The sequence below is a fragment of the Sycon ciliatum genome, chromosome 2, assembly GCF_964019385.1.
Source record: "Sycon ciliatum chromosome 2, ocSycCili1.1, whole genome shotgun sequence".
Taxonomy (NCBI): domain Eukaryota; kingdom Metazoa; phylum Porifera; class Calcarea; order Leucosolenida; family Sycettidae; genus Sycon; species Sycon ciliatum.
The window spans coordinates 42,212,994-42,230,679 of NC_088644.1; the positions used below are offsets into that span (position 1 = coordinate 42,212,994).

The 17,686-nt window shown below is 45.9% G+C and overlaps 1 protein-coding gene across 1 annotated transcript in view; it reads right to left on the minus strand.

Annotated features, from left to right (window-relative positions):
* Nucleotides 1-17,643, minus strand: part of LOC135810161 (dynein axonemal heavy chain 5-like) — a 42,990-nt gene extending 25,347 nt beyond the window's left edge. Inside the window, exons 1-27 of the mRNA XM_065323630.1 lie at nt 17,494-17,643; nt 16,704-16,903; nt 15,926-16,198; nt 15,062-15,584; nt 13,989-14,224; nt 13,520-13,738; nt 11,958-12,020; nt 11,597-11,763; nt 11,214-11,285; nt 10,724-10,964; nt 10,339-10,416; nt 9,515-9,636; nt 9,003-9,156; nt 8,537-8,700; nt 7,220-7,322; nt 6,350-6,454; nt 5,990-6,151; nt 5,295-5,519; nt 4,500-4,669; nt 4,086-4,165; nt 3,673-3,771; nt 3,130-3,317; nt 2,503-2,589; nt 2,048-2,155; nt 1,635-1,769; nt 1,041-1,202; nt 95-341 (exon numbers count right to left, since the gene is read on the minus strand). Of these exons, the coding sequence (XP_065179702.1) occupies nt 95-341; nt 1,041-1,202; nt 1,635-1,769; nt 2,048-2,155; nt 2,503-2,589; nt 3,130-3,317; nt 3,673-3,771; nt 4,086-4,165; nt 4,500-4,669; nt 5,295-5,519; nt 5,990-6,151; nt 6,350-6,454; nt 7,220-7,322; nt 8,537-8,700; nt 9,003-9,156; nt 9,515-9,636; nt 10,339-10,416; nt 10,724-10,964; nt 11,214-11,285; nt 11,597-11,763; nt 11,958-12,020; nt 13,520-13,738; nt 13,989-14,224; nt 15,062-15,584; nt 15,926-16,198; nt 16,704-16,903; nt 17,494-17,542 (4,432 nt within the window). The 5' untranslated portion in view covers nt 17,543-17,643. The remainder of the gene's footprint in view (nt 1-94; nt 342-1,040; nt 1,203-1,634; nt 1,770-2,047; nt 2,156-2,502; nt 2,590-3,129; nt 3,318-3,672; nt 3,772-4,085; nt 4,166-4,499; nt 4,670-5,294; nt 5,520-5,989; nt 6,152-6,349; nt 6,455-7,219; nt 7,323-8,536; nt 8,701-9,002; nt 9,157-9,514; nt 9,637-10,338; nt 10,417-10,723; nt 10,965-11,213; nt 11,286-11,596; nt 11,764-11,957; nt 12,021-13,519; nt 13,739-13,988; nt 14,225-15,061; nt 15,585-15,925; nt 16,199-16,703; nt 16,904-17,493) is intronic.
* Between the last annotated feature and the right edge of the window lie 43 nt (nt 17,644-17,686).

Genomic DNA, 17,686 nt, shown 5'->3' on the forward strand with positions numbered 1-17,686 from the left:
GCACTCCCCGATGTACGCATTTCAATCAATACAAAGCCAATTTGAACAACTAAACACACTGCAGCGTTTTGGCAGCGCTCTCCAGCATCCATACCTTTCTTGGCCTTGTGTGATCGCCGCCAGAGCGTAGAGAAGATCCCATCCGTCCAGTCGTTGGTGGCGACATCCAGCTTTCCAAACATCTGCGGTGCCGTGATTGCCTTGGGGTTCATTCTCATTTCACGATGCGGCTCACCGCAGTCCGCCATGGCCTTCATCAGAATGTGGATGCACTTGGTTTTACCCGCTCCGCTTGGCCCCAGCACCATCATGCCGTGACGAACACGCTGGGTTTCAAACAGCTGAGCCAAGTGGGACATACACAACGAAGGAAACATACATGTCTTAGATACCACAATCACACTGATACGGTGGTACCTCAAATCAAACACTCATTTTTGCGTGAAGTCTGTAAGTGCTTAGAAAACCTTACTATCACAATGGTGAACGTAGGCACATTCAATGACCTATACACCTCCTTCAATGTGAACAGTCAGGGAAGAGTGACCTACCGGAAAAGTTAAAAATTCCTGGTCCTGCAAGGACTCGAAACTAAGACCTTCTTTGTCATTAGCAATGTTCATCATACCCTTCCTTAGGTTATCTATAAACACAGGTCACTTGCTAAATCCCGAAACTTCAAAGGGATGCGTGATTTGACTCACACTCCATGCAAATTAACGTCATCCATGTCATAATCATCTTGCACAACAGCACAGTGAAAAAAGTCAGGAATGCACCTCCAGTAGCCTCATGATATACTCTCCCGGCACAGGTGTATGCCTGTACGCCTGTACGCCGCAAGGAGGGAAGCGCTCCTGCGCACGCAGAAGTCACTCAGTCTTACTATGATGGGATCTGTAAAATTCACTGAGCTTTTTTCAGTTTTTAGGCCCAAGGTTAAAAAGTTTCAACAGACAATCATTTTCTCTCTACCCAGTTGTGCATGCTGTATTGAGTAGATACTAATTATAATTGAACTAAAATCCCACACCACCCACCTGGATAAGCTTCAACTTCCATGCGGGATGATTTATGAGCTTGGCTTCATCAACTCTGGATGCAATGGCCATCTCCAGATCCGGGTAAGAACCCTTCTCTAGAGCGATGCCAGGGAACATGTCGTTGATCAGACTTTCGAAAAGCGGTTCATCCTCGTCCACCTAGCCACAGAAAGAGAATATACACATTTCCGACTCTGTGTTCCACATACTTGAGTGCACATACTTCAAAGCATAACCTCAAGTATGCTCATTCAAACAATTTGGCATGCTATAGATAAACAGTTCTCGTACGAAAGACACATTGGTGTTTTACATTCAGAGTACAACTTGGTATGACCAATCTGCCATACAAAAGGCCTACTGACAGAACAGGAGCAAGATGGTGGTAGAAGTAGGCACCTTGTCACATAGACCAGATATTCCCATTAGACATTATGAATCATTTGCCTGCAGTAGGCTTTACGTATCCCCTTAAAGTCTCTACTTGCACACGACTACCAGAGCATGCATATCTGTGACCCATGCATATCTGTGACTAATGCCAATAAAAACACGTTTCCGTCCTCTTGCATATCTGTGACCGAAACATACCAGTTTGGACAAGTTCATGTCAAAGAGCACTCGCATGACAATCTTCTCCTCCGGATCATCAGGACTCTGCCGCTTTGCTGCACCGAGAGTCCGCAACACTGATAGGATGTTGCGCAATCCAAAGTCATAATGGACCTGGACACCACAAACAGTATAGCAAAAATTAATAAACAAAGAAGAAGGAAATTAAGATTGCTCTCTTCCTTTAGCTCTCACACCATCATAACTATGTCCCGTGCACAACTCCACCCATGTAATTGTGTGAACGTATCCTTGAAAACCAAGTAATACGCTTCAGAATACAGAAGTAATCAGCCCATACGTGAAGAATGCAAATTATACGACTACAACCAGTGGGAGCAGAAGGCTACAGGAGCAGAAGCCTGCACAGGTGGAGCAGTGTGAATGCATACCTGTTTGGAGAGCTGCTCCTCGCATAGCTTGTACAGGGTGTAGAACTTGCATGCCAAGACCACGTTCTTACGGAAACCAGCGCTGGCAAGTTTCACACGAATAATGATCTGCAGCAAGAACAGCAGAACAAAACGATGGATTCATACATAGCTATGAGTGTGCTATCTCAGAATGGACTATGATAGGCTCATTTTGTTTAGTACTCTTGTATAGCACATGCCATTACTGGTTTTGACCTCGGGTAGATAAGTATGTGTACATATTCTCTTCCGGTAAGAACCTAATCGCTCTGCTAAAATGCCTCGCATAGCTAGATATGTGCAGGCATCACACAAACCCACGCACGAACGCAAGCATGCATGTATGCGCATGCATGCACGCATGCACGCATGTACGTACACACACATACACACACACACACACACACACACACACACACACACACACATCTAACCTGTCTGTCTGGTACCATCATGGCCACAGTTCGGAAGTTGATCTTCAGATTCTCTGGCAACTCCTGTCGACCAGCATAGCCAGGATTCTGACACACAAAGGGACGCAACATCAACGTATTCCAGAATCACCCGGGGTCAGTGTGACGAGCCAGTCTGGGACTGCAACGTCTTTACAAAACTGCGTGATTTATATTTCTGCAATACAAGGGCTGAAGCCACCATATAAGTAGTACTTACCCAGGCTTCTGCCTCTGAAGAATACAGTAGTACAAGAGCTTGGCATCCCTATCAAGAAAGCCGCCAAGAGAGCATGCTCCGCTTTGATAGTCGACCCCGTTACAATTGCCTGTGTTGACTTTGAATTTTTCTTATCATCTTTACGACCATGTTATCATGGATTTTCAATAAATTTCTTTATCAAGAGAGCATTAAATAAGGTACCACCCCCACCCCCATCCTCCTCCCTCTTTCCAAAGCCTCGAGAGGGGCACAGTATCATTATACGATGTCATGTGTGCATGCGAGGGAGGAAGTCAAACCTCCCCCCCACCCACACACACTCACACAACCCAAACCCTGGCTGAGTGTTGCCAATAACTCATAACACCACAACAGCCACCACTCACCATTGTCAGGAACAATCCAAACTCAGGGTTCATCTTGACTGTATCGCCGTCGGTGAAGATGAACTGCGACTTGCGATCTTTTTTGCAGGCCAGCACAATGGCAATCTGCTGTGCGGCCACGGACAGGACTGGCAGTTCAATACGGTTGAACTCGTCAAAGCAACCCCAACTGCCGGACTGCGCAAGGCCTGCACAAAACACACATGTGAGAATCAGATTGTCACATTGATATGTGTGTGCGTGTGTGGTCTGTGTGGTTTGCTTAGCCATAAGGGCACATGCATTGTTAATGGAAGAAGTACATCCGTTACTCTAAGGCAGTATTCACAGGTTTCGAGTACAGTGGGAAATGACCATGTCCAGCATGTCTTTGCTGAGATCAATATAACCTTCATGATGTCCACATTGTACACGGAACTTCTATGTGTGCCTTGAAAACATCACTGAGGATGTTTAATGCAGATGGGATATACATGCATAGCTGCTTGCAGTACAGAATAGCAAAGGCAACTAATTTAAATTGGAAGCATGGGAAGAACGTACCTTTGAAGATGCGACCTAGTCCTCGAAAATCCATCTGATCAGAGCAGTTGAACACCACGACGTACTTGCCCAGTGTCTTTCCCATGTCCTTCACAGTCTCTGCAGCAGTGCACAGACACACACACACACACACACACACACACACACACACACACAGACACAGACACAGAAATAGACAACTGATAGTCTTCATAGGTCCTCATAGCGCTAACATATTGGACTTCTATTATTAACCCCGTCATAATGGATAGACAGACGAGACCTGCTTAATGCCATATACCGGTGTGCATACACATCACCTACTACAAATACATGGTGCAATATGCGTCAGGACACAATGAGGCTGCGAAGGGTTCCCTTGTAATGTTCTGCAGCTACTCTGAAGTACAAAGCAATGGACAGACAATACAAACCTGTTTTGCCTGTTCCAGCCGGACCAGCTGGCGCTCCGCCAAGGTTCATGCCCAGAGCTTGAGCTAGGGTGATGTAACACCTGCATATGTGCACGAGTAGAAAACAGACTAAATGACGATATAAAGGAGTGCAGTAAGTACATTCTCCGACCTTAATAGCCTTATTCAAACCATCGCGAACATAGTTGATTATCAAATTTCCGACGGACTTTTATAATTTCAAGGAGATCTTTACCATTAAATATCTTTGGTACATACGAGGGGTAGGGAATATTGATCACATTTTAGACCATGACTATACGCTGTGTTAATTAACTGTATCATGAACTGTGAGCAGCAACAGCCAGACTAACTGCAAATACCAGTAGAAACATGACTTGAACTTTTTGCTCAAGCGAGCACACACACACATACCTGTCAGTTAGAGGTGTGATGACAAGTCGGTCAGTGCAACCCAGGTACTCGTTCTGATAGATGAAGTTCACGTCTGTGATGCTAATCACAACCTGGTCTTTCTCGTTGGAGTAGAAGCGGCTCTGCTTCAGCCACTCAAAGTCCTGCGCACTACGTATGTGTTGCTGGACCTGGACAAGACAACATTGCACACCATCACTAAGCATACTAGTAGCCATTTCCTCTGCTATGCTAGTGCTACCAATGCCAACATTGGACTGGGTGTTGTCCCTGGGGCCCGGAGAGGATGGAGCACAAATGATAGTGCCGATACTTACATATACACTGCATAATCAAAGTAACAAAGCAGATGATAACCAAGGGTTTTATTTAGATATAGTGGTTGCGACTTCGGCGATGATTACTAGGAAAGGTTTTGCTCCCCACATTGGAGCTCGCGCTTTTCCGCCGACTTGACTTGACATTTGAGTGACCCATGACTGCCATCCAGAATACGAGAAGTCCATCGACTTCGGCGGAATAGCGCGAGCTCCAGAGTGGGGAGCAAACCTTTGACTTACTAAGGTACTTACATAAATGGCATGAATAACTGGTTCCAGGAAACTAACAGCAACAGGGACTGGGACTGCACAGTGTACAAGGTACCTTCATCCCCTTACCCTGGACCCTGCATATATCCTACACCAGGTCATGTTTGATCATCTTGCAAACTCATCTTTATATTAAAGGCATATGAGCTGAAACAATGAGTACCTTGCCCATAGCATAAAGAGCACCGCCTAGGCAAGTACATACCAAGTCGTGGAAGATATCACGTTGATGAACGTGGATGGTGATGAGTGTCTCAAAGCGTTTACGCTCCATCTTTGTCAGGTTGCGAGTGGTCGTATCGATCAGGTCGTCGAGCAGGATCTGAAAGTTCTTGTCGGTGGCAGCCATGATCTTCTTATCAGACTTGGCATGTGTCAGTGCATACTGTGCGTCACGGGTCCAGATCAGCTGAATGCCCAGCAGACCAACCTGCAGGTAGAATGACATGGCAAACACAACACATGCAGATGATCACATACATGTACCAAAATTAGTAAATACGTCAGGAAAATTGGACAATGCGAAAACATTCACCGCTAACTTTACCTCATTTCGATTAAGTACCCGTAGAATAGATGCGGAATGATCAGCACCGCAACATGAACTGAATGATGTACAGTAATATCTTCAATTCTTCACATTTCAACACGGCATACAGTAAAACCTGTCAAGGTGACCACTCGAATAAGGCGACCACCTGACCTAGAAGACCACTGCAACCAGGACCAAGGGATGCTATTTACAGTCAAATGATCCTGGATAAGGAGACCACCTGGTAACAGAGACCTTGAGCGGTCGTCTTATACAGGTTTCACTGCCACTGTAGTTCTGATACAGCTGACAGGTACACAGTATGCAGAGCAAACAATCAACCGATGGATTCAACATTAAGAGGGTACCTGGGCAGGATACGCCTCCAAGAAGTTCATCAGATTGAAATCTGGTTCAGAGATGGTCAATGCTGCATTGCGAATGACGGCAGCTACTGACTGGCAGACCATGCGTAGAAGATGCCCAAGCCAGGTCTCGACATTGTTCTCTGCCCTGACTGGCTTCTCCAGCTGTACATGGAGCAGTGGAATAGAATCAAAGGGTGTTGAAGTGGAGAAAAGACAACATGAACCATGATTATTGGGTTGTATGGATCAATTCTTCTTCAAGGACATAAACACTCAGAAGATACGAGCAACTTCAGCCCGTGTTGAGCACGGAAGTCTATATCCATGAACTATTAGACAAAGTTTGTGTCCTGGACTTACATCAATACTTTCTCCTTCCTGCGAGTGAATCTTGATGATGCGATCACGGTCCTTCTCGTGGAACGTAACTGACTTGACATTGTCAAAGACACTCAGCAAGTGAGCCTGTCAGCAAGAAATGCATGCATCATTTCAGCAATAGAATGACTACAACAGCAGTATGGTTGATAAATATGGTGGCTAACACACACCTGGCAATATGGCGGTAAACACACGCCTGCCCACACACGCTCTCTAGGCTGCAAAGTTATTCTGGCACAGAGCTCTCCTTCTGACCACCACCAACATCAGTTCAACTTCATTCTTACAACAACAGCAACAACAACATATTACTTCTCATTCCAACAACAAGGTACAGTGGACCTAAAACATTGTCCCTGCATGCCATGGGACTTCCGTGGTACGTGCACTGCCCTGTCTAGAGTTTGACAACATTGAGAGTGTGTGGAATGCAGGCCAGCTTCTCAAGGAATGAAACGAGTGCGATAAACAGTACAGAATGCACAATCCCAGTCTTAGAAAAGATCATGTAAATTGAATGGATTTGTATTGATGGAGGAAAACACACGCCTCAAGAGATGCCTGTATTATTTAGGTTAGGCTGGAATACAGTAAAACCTGACGTAAGCGACCTCTGTGTTTAGCGACCACCTGCTCTTAACTCGGATGGTGAGCCAAAGCTTAACGACCGTTTATCCATGCACCGACAGTTCTACACAGACACTGTGGGACCTGGTTCTAAAGACCACCTGGCTTTAACGACCGCTTTTGCTTGCACCGTGGGGTGGTCACTTACACCAGGTTTTACTGTATATATACAGTATAAGTGGAGAGGTGAGCATGGTATGCGTTTCTTGACTAGCTACTAACCTGGATGGTATGGGAATCGCTAGCCTGCCCCAGAATCTCCAGCAAGGCCGGGTCAGACACGAAGAAGAAACGAGGAAAGACGAGACGCTTGCGCTCCAAGTACCTGAGCAGCAGAGCATAACCAGAACGCAATTTTGGCTCCATTGATCGATATCCCAGCTACAGTGACTTACATGTACAACACGGTGGCTCATTGGAAATGTAATCTGCTAGCTGCTATTGTATCCAAGGATGTCATAGACTGATAGCCTCAGTCAATGTCAGTGTCTGCTCTAGGATTGTAGGACAGCCGGGTACACGTGCACCTGGCGCAACCATTTCAACCGGGTCAGAGCCGGGTACACATGTACCTGGCGCTGTCTCACCAGCCGAGTCACATGATTTAACTGGTTGGTTGGTTTATTTTAATTCGGACCGTAAACGGGAACTAGGCCTAATGATATAAAAGCGAATGGATAAGCCGCATTTAGAAAAGAGAGGACAGGAATTAGAAAATTACGAAAGAAGAAGAAGTATCTGACACATACAAGCCATGTAATCAGTCCTTTCAAAGTTCGAAAGTGTAAAGTACCAACCGGGTCACAGGTGACCCGGTACTGTATTTTCAACCGGGTCCAAGCGCCGCCCAACCGGGTGGATTACCCGGCTCACCCGGCGCTGGAGCAGACACTGAATGTGTGGAATAGATATACAGGGGCGTAGGAAGCAGTTTAATATTGGTACGGCGAAATTGTGAGAGGGGGTCCGGGGTCCTCCCCTCGGGATTTTTTTGAAAATTGGGCCTAAAAGGCCATATTTTAATGCCACAGAATAATATGAGAAATAAGAATATGCATGCTGATGATACACCGCATTGTCGATGTAAAACATGGTACCTGTACAAGAGTCGACAAGCCATCAACAAGGTTGAAAAATGAAAAAAAAATCGAAAATTATTGGTCCGGCGACGGCCGGGCCTGCTGGACCGGTTCCTACGCTCATGATATATGCAACCTGAGTCAATGTGTGGAATAGATACAATTATGCAACCTCAGTCAATGTGTGATCGGGTGTTAGCGGCCGTCGTGAGTTCCCTTCGGGAACGGACACGATAATTTACTTTTTTTTAACTTTTAGTCAATGTGTGCAATAGATATATGCAAACATAGACCAAAGCTGCCATGGTCAATAACCCATGATGTAGCCAAACTAAGGTGTAGATGGGTATACTCACACATGCACAACATCACACCTCCACACATGCACCATCTGTGTACAGGCTTGTGAGATGATGAAACCAATACCAACACTATCTGTCTAAAGTGGGAGTGAACTCACCCGCTGAGAGACTTCTGGCATAGCTCAAGTTGTTCCAGTAGATGTGGAAGCAACTGCCCCAGCATCTCATCACCAACACAGCACTGTACAACATTACTCGTTTCATGAGCTTTCGTCATGATCTTCACCCAGGACTTGTCAATATTCTGGAAGCGCTTTGCCTCCTGCAGGACAAAGAAAGCAAAATTACACCAAGGTTTTGTCAATGTACTACCACGCATAGATAGACCATGAAGAGGAGAGAGAGGGGGGGGGGGGGGGGGGGGGGCGAGTAACGAACTGAGGAAGAAGGAGAGGATGGTTGGAAGTGAACTATGTCTTGTACTATCAAGTCAGGGGTGCAATTTAAGCTTAGCGTAGTACAAGCACAGAAGGACTAGTATGGATGGCATGCATAATTCCAGAATGAATCTTCGATGTTACCCCTCTCCCCCCCCCCCTCCCCCTCAGTATATGCAGGCTTTACCTTGGGTAGTTGACGTGCGATGTCACCACCGACAAACACTGCCTCAAGGTAGATCCAGAGATTCTGGACTTGCAGCCAGTTCTCAATGATGTCCGTTGTGTCACTGAGCTTCCGTACCCACAGCTGGATCTGAGATTTGAAAGGGGCGTTGTACCTGAAGCAGTGAGAAACCAGGTGCATAATATAGTTAATGTTATCATGCTACCACTACCCTAATGCAACTGCCATTCAATAGCATTACCTGCATGGGGCATGGTTTATATAATAAGATCCGATTGTATGTCAGAAAGATATTTCAGCAAGGAAACAATGGTGCAACCTACACCAGATACCTCTACACAGACCAAAATATCAAGACCTCCTGATGATGGTGAATGAGTGTGAAACTCTGAGTTGCAACACGGCTTCCTTTCTCTATCATGTGCAAACCAAGGTAACATACACATGGCTTGCACTACACGGCCGCCCAATGTAATCCTATACCGGCTCTCATCCGCACCCTGAGTGCGTACCTGTTACTCAGCAGTGAGCTGAGCACCATCAGACTGTCTTCCATGATGGACACTGTCTCAGCTGTCTCATCACCACGCAGCAGTAACTCTCCACGGCTCTTGAATGATGAGAAACGTAGCACCTGAATGGGGCACATGATTACATAGTGTGTAGGGAACATAAGTATACTCTGAATGGAGGTGCCAACTCAGAACTCTTCACAATATGCTCCCCGTACAGCTGAAGGAGAGTGTGTTGTTGATCGAGATAATGCTGCAGGAAGGCAAATTAGCGCATATGGCACAAAGGCCACCGGCAAATTTGATGACGCCATTGGACCGCCCACAAAGCTGGATACAAGAACTTATTAGCTGCTGCTCGAATCACAAATGCACCAATTATGAAAAACAATGGTGCCTAAAGCCTCATCTGATTCACCAGTGGCTTATGTGCTATGTGTACAGTTGCCAAACATAGCAAAATCTAATCAAAGTGTTTCAGTCCCTGCCATGCTCTATTCACTATAGACTACAGCTCATTTGCACGTACTCCACAAGCGCACAGAACAGCACAGTCTGGTATGAGCTGAAGCAGACATATCGCTTAGTACAAAGTTTACTACTAACACACTCTAGTTTCCGAAAACCTCCCTGCCAATGATCTAGGCGATGGCCAGTCAAACTGCTATCCACACAGCAGTATATGGGAACAGATGGTAGGAAACAACAGGCAGTATCAACTCAATAAAACCTTTGTAACATGTCGCTTCAGCTGATACCATCTTAAAATTGTTGTCACCTCGCCGCCTGTTCAAGTATCAACTGACTTAATGTGTTAAAGTTACCTGTGTCTCCCAGTCCAAGATGACTTGCTTCAGCTTTGCCTCGATGTCCTTTTCTTTGCGAGCGGCAATACAGGTGTCCTAGGACCAGTGACCAAGACAACAGCAAAAACACAATGAATATAGAAAAGTACACTCACTGAAGAAAAACTGATAAGACCATTATTGAGCTACCTTATATTCACACAGATACCAACAAAATTAGGCAAGGTTTCAGAGTAATCCATAAAAAATATGTGGGGAGCAAACCCTTTCTTTCAGAGTAATCCATCAAAAATATTCTTATATTGTACACGTGTCCATGTGGAGTCAACAGCCAGTGACAACCGGTATATTCACTGCACAGTCACACTAAGAATCATGTAAAATCCCTGCAAACTTAGCGTACCTCTATATCTTCCTGATTCTCTAGCAACGGGGCTTTCATCACATTGCGCAGAGAGAAAGCCTCGGACTCAAAGTCGAACTCGACTCCGGTGATCTCCTCCAGCTTCTTCCAGTGACGCTTCTTCATCGCCTTGTCCGACATCAGCTCAATGATAGGGCAGGTCAGGCTGAAGTCGTCAATCTTCTTTTTCAAGTCCATGAAGGCTGGCCATGTCTTCAAGCCCTTGGGCAGCTTACGACACCTGAGTACCGAAAAACAATGTTACCGCACAAAATACTAGTAGTGCCACAGAAAAACAACAGTTGCTTCAAATACAAATCTACCATGCAGTATTCTATAAAAGAACCAAATGGCTACATTCAGGCGTTGGAAACCCAATGGCTCAGAAAGTAAGTAAACGCAGCGCATCAATAAGCATCTATTGGTGCTCGTGTACCACATAAGCAATGCAAGGCATGGATCGGACATGAAACTGACCCTACAAACATACCTTGCTTGGAATTCCAGCAGCTCCGCATTGATCTTATTTGGGTCAACGTCAGACCACAGCAAATCAAAGTAACTATTCAAACAGCAAAAAGATCAAAGAAAGCCAGGAAGAAGGATACATCAGTCACGGTAGAACCCAACAGCATTTTATCAGACCTGAAAACACTCCGATAATTTCAACTTCTATAAAGTCATTTCTATATGAGCTGTTGTAGAACACTGGATAGACGTGAGTCCGATCTCGGTCATTCTTCCTCACGGAGTTGCGTTCATTTTAACATCCCTTCTATAATGTCACGGAATGACATTTTGACACAATCCGACAATATCAACATTGGAGTCCTGGGTACAAAACAGGTGATGAGACACTACTGAATCACATACCCGTTGATCGTGTCCAGTACATTGTTGTACAGGCTGTAGAGTTTCTGCAGCAGTGCCAGGTCACGGCGAATCTGCTGCAGTCGAGGATAGTCGGTCACTGACAACCCAAACAGTTCTTCGCCCTCCGAGTATGTTGTAAACTGTTTCCACAGAGTGTCAAAGTTGTTCTGGACGGAAAGAAGAAATAGTACTGTCAGTACGACGTAAGCTACTGGCATAAGCAACAGCGAGAGGAATTGACAGTATAGATTTGCTGGGAAAGATACCAGTGTATTTGATTTCAGTGGTACATGTGATATAAAGGGAAAGCAAATCATTGATCTTTGTGCAGTGTGCAGTGTGACTGTATTATTATCAATACCTGATACATGACAAGCCTGTCGCTGGCATCTTGTGGGGATAGTCCCTCCACCATTGGTCCTTTCTGCAAGATCACAAGTTATCACACAGAAGCTCAGTAGGCATAGGGTCAACATGATCCAAGCAGTAGATATCATGAATACTGATTGCCCTTACACAAAGCAGGGGCGTACGCCGCTCGCCGCCAGGAGTGGTTCCCATGCCAACTGATGAACCAACATTCCACACAATTGAAGTGCTGTTTTTCGTATCCTACGGAGTTTCTGCATATTCTCTTCAGACTGGGTGAAATTAACATCCACAAGCTGCTGGAAGATGTCATTGCTATGCATTTTTGATTTTAAAAGACTGAACTTTCCCCGTTTTATGGATGTTTTGTTCAGCATGACGATTGCATGCAGTCTTGAAAGCGAGCTTAGTAAGTTTCGAATCATCTGGAGCAAACATCACACAGGGCAAGCAGAAGCCACCATTGCACGCTGGTCAAAAGACTACGCAGGGTAACTCCTCCAACAAGGATAGTTGAAAGCGGCGCTGTTTGCCATCCGTCTGGAAACGCCCTGGAAATGAAATCCTTCGCCTTCGGTGGCGCACAATGATTGTCGATGACGGAAATCTTTTCCGTGTCCGGCACATTTCGGGGGACTGGATTCCACTGTGGACGTAGACTTTCAGAATATCCCTTCAACACATATACCTTCCAACACGCTCCCATGTCACTGAAGTAAGTTTTGGATGATCCAGCAGCTTCCGACAACGGTCACTCTACAGCTTCGCCGACGATTTCTTCCTCAGCGCTGCTCGTTGCATGCAGACTTCGCTTGCAAGTCAGGTGCGTCTGCATTCTCCGCTATCGCTTGACCTGAATAGAGCGCTGGCCCTCTGGATGTTGACACTTCATTTTTCTTTTCCACAAAGCGAAAGCATCGTCGAAAACACGACCAACTTTGTCAAAACAACCTGCAAAGGAAAATTTGACTCGGAGATCGAGGAATCCGGCGATGTAAAGTAGCGACTTTGTTGAACCCAGTTCAGTCAGTACACCCATATATCCATGGCCCAGTCTACGCTGTGTCCCAGTCCCAGCACCACTTTTACACCTGGGCAAGTCACCGACGCCTTGGACCATCAGGCGGACTCCAGGCATGCACAGCGCTGGGCCTGGGCCTAAATCAAAACATTCTCCGTACCCATATCGAATTTTTTTTACTGGTTCCCGGGCATCCCGGGAACCGCCCTATGTACGCCCCTGCAAAGGAGTAGCAATTCGGCAAGACGACATGACACGCATCCAACTTAGGCTTTGGTGGCTTCAAATGGCATCGCTGGCAGATTCCACCTTGATTAGCCTAGGCTAACCCCACCACTTCATACAGTAATCGAGGACTGCGATAAAGTTATGAAGGACCCACTGGAAATGCTTTGGCAGAGCTCTGAGTGACAGTTGCCGGCTTCACACTATGTTCATACCCAAGTCTTTATTCGTGAATTCACCCCAGCAGTCTGGCTAGCGGGGTATTTACTAGTAGGCAGAAGCACACAGTCCTTCCAATTCCAATTTACCGAATCAAAGTCACCGATGTAATCCTGTACGTCTGTCTGGAAGACATCAACTCCAGACACGAGGTTCCTGTGGAAGATGGGCTGTACATCCAGCAGATGACTCTGCACTTCTGTCACCAGAGCCGTTAGCCTTGCCCAGGTGTAGCGTAGGGTGTCAACACGCTCAAACTCCTCAATGGTGACAGGAATGCTAAACTTGGTCAGGATAGCATACGACTCCTAGACACAAGAAAGGGGCAAGTGTGAGGAAGGTAGAGAGGGGGAGGAAGAGAAAGGGAGAACATAATTATTGTGTGTAAAATAGAAAGGAACCATACATCCACATCATACAGAAGTAAAATTGAACACTTGGGCCAGGCCGTACACATGAAAAACAATGTAGATTACACAACAAATAGAATATGGGCTTGAAGACATTCCCTGTGTGATGTCCGACTGCCTGACAACAAAAGGGCAATCTCTCACTGACCTCAACATCTGGCAATGCCTGATCGATCTCCACTTCTCGCTCTCTGATGTCCTTCAGGGCGGCCATGACAAAGCGGACGTCATCCAGATCCTTGACAGGGCGTTGCAGCCGCTTAGCAGCATCCTCCATGAAGTCCATCAGCTTCTCCATCACGCCACGATACTTGACATTGCAAGCGCGTCCATATCCCAGCATCCAGTTCTTTGCCTCTGCTGATAGAGCAGCCTTCAGATTCTCTGCACAAATCCAAAAATACATCCATGGAACTTTCAGCAAATGACATTTAGAATCCACTATGGTAAGCTCAGACTTTGCATGATGAATGCAATCATACCAAGACAGGAGTGGTGAGTAACTATGAGCAAATGGGATCATTGGTAAATTGTTGCCATCAAACACATTATCTGAAACGAAGGTCTTTGCTCAAAGATGGAGGCAAGGAGCAAGTCAATGCAAGAGAAACAAGATACGAAATTTCCTTTTCCGAATATTTGACACAGGCTCCACTAAGTTGTCAATGCCTACTTGGGAATACTTTGATGCGCACTTCAAAGGGTGGAAACGGAAGACATTTGGTGAAGTTGCGCTTTTTCTTGCGGTCAGAAAGAAGGGATGTGCTAAAAAGGATAGAAAATGGTAAGTACGGATTATTTCACTACACTCCCCAAAGGTCTATCCGATATAGGCTATGACTCCACAAAGGTCTATCCGATAGAGGCTATGAATACTCGACCACCATCAAAAAAAAAAAAAAAAAAAAAAACCGAAAAGCGCAAGATAGCCAAGCATGTAGTCTGCCTTACAAACTCATCTGCTTATTCAGGCTCTTTTCACCCTTTGTTAGAAATACCCGTCGGAGCACCCTACCCCACCCTAGGTGAGGAGAAGACATGTCATACCGTTTTCACTGCTACAATGTATAGATATGGAAAACCGGGCCAAGACCTAAGAATGTCTAAACAGCTAGCTGTAAGAAGATTGAGTAGTTATGGAATACAACACAAGAGAGAGTTTGGAAGCTTTGTCACAACTCCTAGTTATGGAATATATCAAGTAGCATACACATTACCTACCAGTTAACAATTGCACTGGCCCAACGTAGAGAAATTCAGGCTCGGCAACGATGTCGGTTTCCAACGCCGTGTAGTGCCGCATTTCACTTCTGAAGTCGATCAGCAGCGGATTGGAGTCAACAAATTCTGCAACAGTGTGGTTGCATTCCCTGCTCCAAAGCGGTGAGTAGTGCGTGAACATATCCAGGGCGGTTTTCAACGTTGGGCTGAAGCCTAGGATCATGGAAGACATATGCGACAGCATCTTGACTATTTCCTTGTTTTCCGATATCGTCGAACCGTAGTTCTTACGCTGTGGCGCAAACGACACCTGTCTAGCCATGTTGGTTTGAGAGCGACGCGTACGCGGCGAGTTCAGAGAGGTAATGACCTGCGACGCTCGGAAATCGACCATGGATGCCGTCAGCTGAGCAGACGTGGAAGCGATGGATGTCTTCGAGACCCTGCCATGCACCGTGGGTAGGTTGAGAAGCGGGTGAGCCTCGCCCCACTTCAGTACCGACTGTGCAGTCTCCACTATCATCTAACACCGAAAACAGACAACATCATGTGGAAACATGTACACTTACACATGCATGAAGATCTATGGGTAAAATGAAAGTCCCATCACTTGGACATTTTCTCACTAGCAATCACAGCATGGTGAGGTGTTGAAAAGCAGAAACAAGATTTGTGATGCATATAGCAGGCCCATACAATTGCATTGATGTGTGTGTCCGCTTTTCTACAGCCAGTGTACATCAACGGCCAACCAGCATACTCTGCGCTTCTGATTTTTGCAATAACGAACCAGAGATTCAATATTGATACAAGTGCATCAAGACAACAACAACAACAACAACAACACAAGGCGACAATGAGTACCTGAGATGCCATGTTAATCGCACTCTGTAGATCCTCAAGACCGGGTCGCGCGATAACGCTCGGCAAGGCCAGTTCAACGTCCGTTCTAAATATCACATCGTAGTTCCTGGGACCGGTGGGGTCTTGAATGCCCGCCATCTCCTCCGACTGCAACAAACCCTGGCGAAGATTACCATGTATCCGCTTGCGCAACGCCTCCAGAGCATACTTGACACACTTGAACAGTGCATCCACAGTTCGTCTCTCAAAATGAACCAGAACCTCTTCTCTGGCCTAGTGCAGGTACAGGAACAGAATGAGTGAGGGAAGACGAGTGTATCAGGTGACTAGCATTGACTACGCCGACTAGAACAGTGAGTAGAGCAGGTGGCCAAACTACACAATAGGAACAAGACTTGACTCTGAAGACGACAGAGATGTATTGAAACTTATAAAAAATATCAGTATTCATCTAAGTCGAGTTTTCATGCTCTTGTGCCTATCCGAAGACGTAATGCAAAGCATGGATAAAAATGAGCCACATAAATATTCCATCCAAGTTTCTACTGCATTGCTTAGATTGTCATCTCCACGCCGCCGTTTAGCATAAAATTGATATTCCTTTTTTTTTTTTGACGTGAGGAAATAGACATGGGAGTAAGACCACCGTGAAGCGAGCTGATTAGCACTGAACCCAGGACAAATGAAGTTGGATAATGAGACCACCTAGTAACAGAGGCCACGTTTTGAAGGTCCTTTGAACGGTCATCTCAGATCGGTTTCACTGTACTTCACGTACCTGTTCCATTTCCTGGTGCAGGTCCATCCTGCGCAACACAGTCAGAGTACCAGGTGGCAGCTTTCCCTTGGTGTGCATGTCATTCCAGATCTCCTTCTGCAGTGATTGTCGTGTGGCGCTGGGCTTCAGCAAGCTCTGCGAACCAGGACTGTCTTCACTCAGCAATGCTGCATCAACTTTTTGATTGGCTAATGTAACACCTGATCAGAAATAAACACATAAACACACACACACACACACACACACACACACGCAAACACACACACAAACACACACACCTCAGACGTCAGCCCACAGACATGCCCATCGCGGAAGCGATGATAGCGAACAGCTATGTTAGACATAGCAGCTTGTGCTGGGATTACACCATTCAAGTGATTGATTGAAGTGGCACACACACACACACACACACACACACACCTTTGACCTTGACCTTTGACGCCCATCGCCGGAGGCGCACACACACACACACACACACACACACACACACACATACACACACACACACACACACACACACACACACACATGAAGAGAATACTACGAGCGCTAACACAAGTAACGGGTATGGTGGTCTGCCCAGTCCGGAGACCTGAGGCATGACAATCAATGCAGAAGGATTGTTGCAACAATACACTTACAATGCATATGGCCGGACGTGTGTACGTAATCAAGCATTGAAAAAGCAGAAGGAAGACTTAATGCGAATATAAGGCTGGATGTGAAAACAGCAAGCTAACACGAGAGTGCCACTGCATTTCACTATATCTGGCATTCCATGTCATCTCACCTCGCATGACTTCTGCATCTATTTCACCCTCTTCCGGCATTGCTTCCATCAGGATGTCAGTCAATTCGTGAGTAGCCGTCTCCACTGATATGTTCTTGGTCTCCAGGAGAACGGCACCATCGACACAACATTTCTGCACCGAGTGGAAATGCACAAAACGGCATGTGCACACAAAGTGTAATGCTGTCAGACC